At 45.5% G+C, this 951-nt stretch overlaps 1 protein-coding gene across 1 annotated transcript in view; it reads left to right on the top strand.

Moving 5' to 3' along the window:
• LOC119592412 (MAM and LDL-receptor class A domain-containing protein 2-like) overlaps positions 1 to 941 on the top strand; it is a gene marked incomplete at its 3' end in the record, with an annotated part of 16,276 nt that extends 15,335 nt beyond the window's left edge. Inside the window, 3 exon segments of the mRNA XM_037941233.1 lie at positions 15 to 149; positions 386 to 497; positions 714 to 941. Coding sequence (XP_037797161.1) covers positions 15 to 149; positions 386 to 497; positions 714 to 941 — 475 coding nt within the window.
• Between the last annotated feature and the right edge of the window lie 10 nt (positions 942 to 951).

The raw sequence follows: 951 nt of genomic DNA, 5'->3' as shown, positions 1-951 counted from the left end.
CCGTTCGACCGCAGGGGAGATTTACCATAGCAGAGGACCGGGATGTCGTTTTGAGAATCCTGGCAACTGTGGGTTCAGGAGAGGAGAGCGACATCGCAATAGATGACACGTGGACATCGCTGAGCGCCTGTGAGGATATTCCTGATCAGGTGCCCGTCTTAAGGTTTAAGTCTAGATTACAGGGGTTATGGTCGTTGCTGCAGGCGAGCCACGCTTAGAAAGTTAAATATCAGTGATGTGTTTCGGTCTGTTCTAGCAAAAATATCGAGTATTGGTTTTATAGCAGATATCTTATAGAAAAAAAGTATTGCTTATTTATTCAAAGAACATCAAAAATCATCGCTGACTTATATCTTCATGCGGTTTGATGTTCTGTTGATCCCAGTTCTTGTGCAACGATGGTTCGATCATCGGTATCGACAAGAGGTGTAATTTCGTCCCTGACTGCGAAGACAAGACTGACGAGGATGACTGCGGCGAATGTGATTTCGAGTTTGGTAAGCTGTTAAATCAAAACCAGCGTGTGATGTTACGATTTACGATTTTTCAGGCGTATTTAATTAACAACCATGATGCGAGCGTTTAATTAAGTCTATATTTTTACCCCTGTTAATCTCTTTTCATTTATTATTGATCATTTTGTACAGTTACTCTCATACCATTTTTTTATCATCCGTTACCCTCAGAAGCCATCCTCCTCATTTCCTCTTCAGGGATCTGTGGCTGGGAACTCCTCAACAGTACCGACTACCGCTGGGTGCTGGGTCGTAACCTGAGCGACGACGACTCCTACAACAGCTTCATATACGACCACACTTTAGGCACGGCGGAGGGCCACTTCCTCTACGTGGACAGGGGTGTAGGGGAATACGATGGCCCTGCGTGGCACTCTCGCCCACGCTGCACAACGCCTATGTTGACTGCGCCTTCACCTTCTGGTACTTTCTTTTT

The sequence above is a fragment of the Penaeus monodon genome, chromosome 30, assembly GCF_015228065.2.
Source record: "Penaeus monodon isolate SGIC_2016 chromosome 30, NSTDA_Pmon_1, whole genome shotgun sequence".
In the NCBI taxonomy this organism is placed as follows: domain Eukaryota; kingdom Metazoa; phylum Arthropoda; class Malacostraca; order Decapoda; family Penaeidae; genus Penaeus; species Penaeus monodon.
This window is presented reverse-complemented; position numbering and strand designations above follow the sequence as displayed.